This window comes from Frankliniella occidentalis, unplaced genomic scaffold (genome assembly GCF_000697945.3).
Source record: "Frankliniella occidentalis isolate FOCC.00 unplaced genomic scaffold, Focc_3.1 Scaffold127, whole genome shotgun sequence".
In the NCBI taxonomy this organism is placed as follows: domain Eukaryota; kingdom Metazoa; phylum Arthropoda; class Insecta; order Thysanoptera; family Thripidae; genus Frankliniella; species Frankliniella occidentalis.
The window spans coordinates 492,326-497,159 of record NW_026267254.1 but is presented as its reverse complement, the minus strand read 5'-3'; the positions used below and the strand labels follow the sequence as shown (position 1 = coordinate 497,159).

Sequence of the window (4,834 nt, the reverse complement as noted above, 5' to 3'; positions counted from 1 at the left end):
TGACCGACTCGCACCTATCGGAATGTTCGCCACGTCGCGGCGACTCCATTGAACCCCGTGAGGACGCGTGGGAGAGGGCCGAAGGGGAGCAAGAGGAGGGCTGCGAGCGGGCAGAAGCTGAGGCAGTGCCCCCTCCCCACTTCACCTCCCACGGGGTGTTCTAGGACGCCCGCCTCCTCGTTCCCAACTCACGGCGAAGAAAACCTTAAAGGGACGCGACCACGGCGTGGCCCGCCTCTCGAACGGCAGCCTCAAGCGATGCTGCTGGGCTGGGAAGTGCTGACCCCCCCCCCATTTCCCCTCTCTCCAACGATTAGGGCAAAGCAGGAGAGGACGCCTCACCGTTGACGAGGAGGTGCGTCCGGATGAGTTTGGGCGGGTGCGTCGAGATCTGGCACTCGTACGTCCCCTCGTCCGCCTTGGTCACGTTCTTCACTATAAGGCGCCAGTTGTTCGGGTAGAGGAACTCGACGGCGTGCCTCGCGTCACCAGAGTACGTCATCTGGCCGACGGTTAGAAGGCGCAGCGAGTCCTCGCTAGGCTTGCGCAGCACCCAAGACACCTGAAACAGAATAAGTGGCAGTTGAATGGTTGAGCATTGCTTCAAAACCAGCAGTACAAGAGGTGACAAAATAATCACTGTAAAGAAAACTATTGTCATGTATGTCGTTACAAACAGAAATACTTCAAATTAACGGTTATATTCCGAAATTTGACGCAGACAATTATTCCAGCCCGTGCGTAAATATTTGACAGCTATGATCAATTTACAATTTAAATTTTATTTCAACTTAAAATTGGATGTTTGTCATAACATGTATTGAATTTAAAATCTGTTATAAAGTAGAGTTCGTTTTGCCTGATAGGATAGGCTTATTGCAGTGTTGCTATCAGTTACAGCACATATCCGTATCCATCTTCCTCTAATCCAAGACGTATGGCGGTAGCGTTGCAGTTAGGGTGTTCTCCGGCTGCAGGACAAGAGAATCAATGGAATTTATGGAGGGACCCACAAAAGCGCTAGCGGCGCTTGGAGGGGTCCCTCATATATCACATGGTAATGACTATAAACCAGACTGACAGCGAACATTATGATGTATCAGGAGAGGCCAGTTTCAGTCGTCATTGGTTCGACAGCTATTATCATCATCCATATAACAAAAACTGAGCGATACCCAATTCCTTCATTTAGACATTTTTCCAGCAGCACATGTTTTTGGTAACCTGTGTTACTTGAACTACGATAATTGAGGAAAACCAGTTTGTAACGAACGATATGATATACGGTTGCAAAGTACTATTTCCCAATCGAGAGAAAAATGGTCCTCGGGATATCGGCTGCGCTGACCGCACTCCACGACTGCCCGGTCGGAGCACTTTCCAGCAACGTCCGCGTCACAAGAAAGCTATCTATTGACTGGTTCCCTCGGCCGACGTGCGAAACGAAGATCGAGTAAGCCCTCGCACGACCTCGCAGACGAGCTCCTTGAAAAGCGAACTCTTGTCAGATTTCGGCACGAAGGGGCCCACGGCGAAAGCTCTTGTTCAGAAGGAAGAAATGGGGGGGGGGGCGTTCAAACCACACGCGCGCAGTCGCCCTGCCCCATCCGGGGCCATATTTCACCCCGTCGATATTTGCAGTAATTCGGGCGGCTCGCTGACCCTTCGGCGTCGCTCCGCACCCACTCTGTCCGCATTTGTCCAGCTGTCGAGGCGCAGGCAAAGGGCATTTCAGAAATAAATGCCTGGGAAGGCAGCTCCCTGGTGGGGAAGACGACCCCAGACCAGGCAGGGTAGAAGGGAGGGGGCCCGGCGCTTACTGACAAATCAGGTAAGCCCAAGCAGCCGGTAAACAAAACTATGTGCGCAACTGCGAGTTAAACTCTTACGGGTTTCGGTAAAAGAGTTCCTTAAATTTCAAGACCCGTTCTTGGATATAATATGCAGAACGCCATTGACATCCATCTTGAAATTCAAGGAACTTTTATTCACTGTGGTGGAACACATTACGTTTAATTGTGCACATTTCAGGGCTAAACCTTCAGTTCAAGCAGACAACGGGGTTGAATGAGTACTCGAAGGATCTTTCGGACTTAAGCTCCACATTGCAGTATTTATTAAAAGTATTCTGTTTTCAATGATACAGTGCTAATTTTTCGATATTTTGCACCCCTAAAGCCTCATATTGCATTAAGAAATATAAACTTTGCCTGAATTACTTTAAAATCAAACTTTACTAACTTTATCGCACTTTACCGTACTATACCGTACTTAACGTAAAGTCCACTTTGAACTCCACCGGTATTTTTAAAACACTAGGCTTGATTTGTCAGAGGGATGAGGAGAGCGAGAGAGGCAGCCGGCATCCCTGTTTGGTTGCGGGGATGCACGAAGTATCATCCTGGGAAAAGGGGTGGAAAAAATATCGGTCCCGAGCGGTGAAGTCCAGAGGAGACGAACGAGCGAGACTGAGTGAGAGGGAGGGGCGGGGGCGTAGCTACGATTTGCTGGCGTTGAGTAATTAACGACGCTCTGCTCTGCTCGCGCGCTCCGCCACCCCCGCCCGCCCCCACTACGCCCCGCCCCGGGCGCAAAGCGTACTGCTGCCCCGGCCTTGACGACCGCCAGGGAGCCGGGCGGAGACCACGCGGATACACGCGCCATGTTACACTGATGAACCATGTGTTCAACCAACCAAACACACTGGAAAAGCAAAGGCTTGATGCCTTTTAAAGGGAGGGGAATTTTAATGAAAGTTACGGCGATTTCCAAAGGTTCTACTTTTGGGCAGTTTTGTAGAATTCCTTCAAGGGCTAATTTTTAATGCATTTGAAAAGGAGGTAATAAAGTGCACAACAAACTTTGCCCATGATTAAGGGTTTCCCGCCTAAAATTTTCGATACAAATGTTCTTACCTCTATCCCAAATCACGCTCTAAACAAAGTGCAGGGTGGTCGATCAACGCCGTTCTTTCTTGTGGTTATACTCGATGCGGTGCAAGCATGCGGATGGGTTACATATTCGCACGGGGCCGTAAGGCGCCTCGGTGTGCGACGTAAAGCCAAGCAAGCCTGCACCTCCACTTGCATCCGGTGAGTGTAGCAAGAAGAAAGAAAGAAAGAACGGCGCGCATGGACCACCACTTTACTTGGTTGGAGCGTATTTTTTTCCTAAAACCGAAGGACGTTGATCTCAAAATTTTAAAGGCGCCGTACAAGAACTGAGAAAAGTTTTTTTTTTTGTGTGTGTGTGTGACTTAAACTTTCCACGCGCATGGCATCGGAACAAAATTAATTGTTCAGTAAAAAGTTGATTGAATGACTTAAAGAAATATCGAGCGAGCACGATAGAGTTCGACAAGCCCAAAGCTAAGCCAAGCTGGGATTTTTGTTGTGACCTGACAAAATACTGTAAACCCTTCGTCTGACCGACATTCGATGACACGGCGATAAAAAGGGGGAGACGGGCTCGAGGAAGCCCACAGCCTGATCCTTTGGCATCCAGCCATGACCTGGAGAGACGTTGACGGACTTGGCCTACAGCGCAGATATGAATACTAGGGTTAGGGACCGAACGAAGACGGGCCAGTGTGTTCTGCTCAATAAAAGATAAGAAATCTCCAGCATACCAGTAAGATAATAAGAAAATAATTATAAAAGCTTTGTGCCATGTTTGTTTGTTTCGAAGTAAAGAGATTGGAACCGTACAATAATAACCTTTTTAAACGCAAAGTGGTAACAAAGCGGTATGAATACGGAAGAAGAACGCCGGAAAAAAGAACATGAATTGGAAATTCCCTAGTTTTTTTTTACGCAGGTGGTGCGTATCAATCCCGGCTGCAGTTTATCCGCCCCGATTGAATCCGCTGGGGCAACATCTCAAAGGCTGCAGGGCCACCCAGCGCCATTGACGACTAAGAGGTTATTTCCGCGGCCACAACTCTGGGCCACGCGGCTCGCAGCACCACCATTCCGCGCTTGTTTCACCGTAACCCCGCTGTTATGTTTCCATCAGCCACCCCCGCCTCGGCCACGCCGGGGTGTCGCCGCTGGGTCTCGCGCCTCCACCCAATTTTCTCCGCCATCTCCTTCCGCACTTTTATATTCCGCCGAATCATTCCCCTATCTGTTCCCTCCGGTGACACTTGCGATCCATCCCGCGCCGGCCTCAGCCCGCGACGCGAGCGGAAGCTGTGGTTCCGGCAGCCAGCGCACCCACGCCATGGTGTTGAGCGCCGAGGTGCGACACCACCGCAGCCGCAAGACATCAGCGGAAGCGAAAGTTGAGACACATGTAAACTCGCGCACACAACTCTACGTCTAACGTGTAAGTCTTTTCCCGGGGGAAACGATGGCGCATAGCTCTATGTGCGCTCGCTTTCTCATTTCTGCTGAGCCAACATCCAGGTCGCTAAAAAAGAACTTAGACACAGTGGCCCCAGTCTCAGTGTACAAGGAAGAAAATACTCTCCTGCTGCAGGAAGTGTTTACCTTATTTTGAAGGAGATTCCTTGGCTGGAGGAAACGAGTCAAATAAAAATAAACATTTCCTTTAATAATTAAACGCAATTTACTTCATTTCAAAGATACAATGTTCCGTGTACAATCTTTTCTGCTCCCGATACTCTAAAATAGTAAGAACCCTGTTCTTGGATTTTAGGAAGAAGTGTCCTTTAAACACGGATGAACACATCGCTGAAAGTAGGGCTGTGGCATTTTCGTTTATTACGATTTACAACCGTCTGGGGTCTAAATACTAGACGAGATTGGTTTGAGTCGTCTTGTCTACCCCTTGCCTACTTCTCGCCTTGCCGGAGAGGCGCACTGAAGACCCC

At 49.3% G+C, this 4,834-nt stretch overlaps 1 protein-coding gene across 1 annotated transcript in view; it reads right to left on the bottom strand.

The window, feature by feature from the left end:
- Positions 1-4,834, bottom strand: part of LOC113215462 (formin-G-like) — a gene marked incomplete in the record, with an annotated part of 138,453 nt that overhangs the window by 23,485 nt on the left and 110,134 nt on the right. The window contains 1 exon segment of the mRNA XM_052270584.1: positions 356-562. Within this exon segment, the coding sequence (XP_052126544.1) occupies positions 356-562 (207 nt within the window).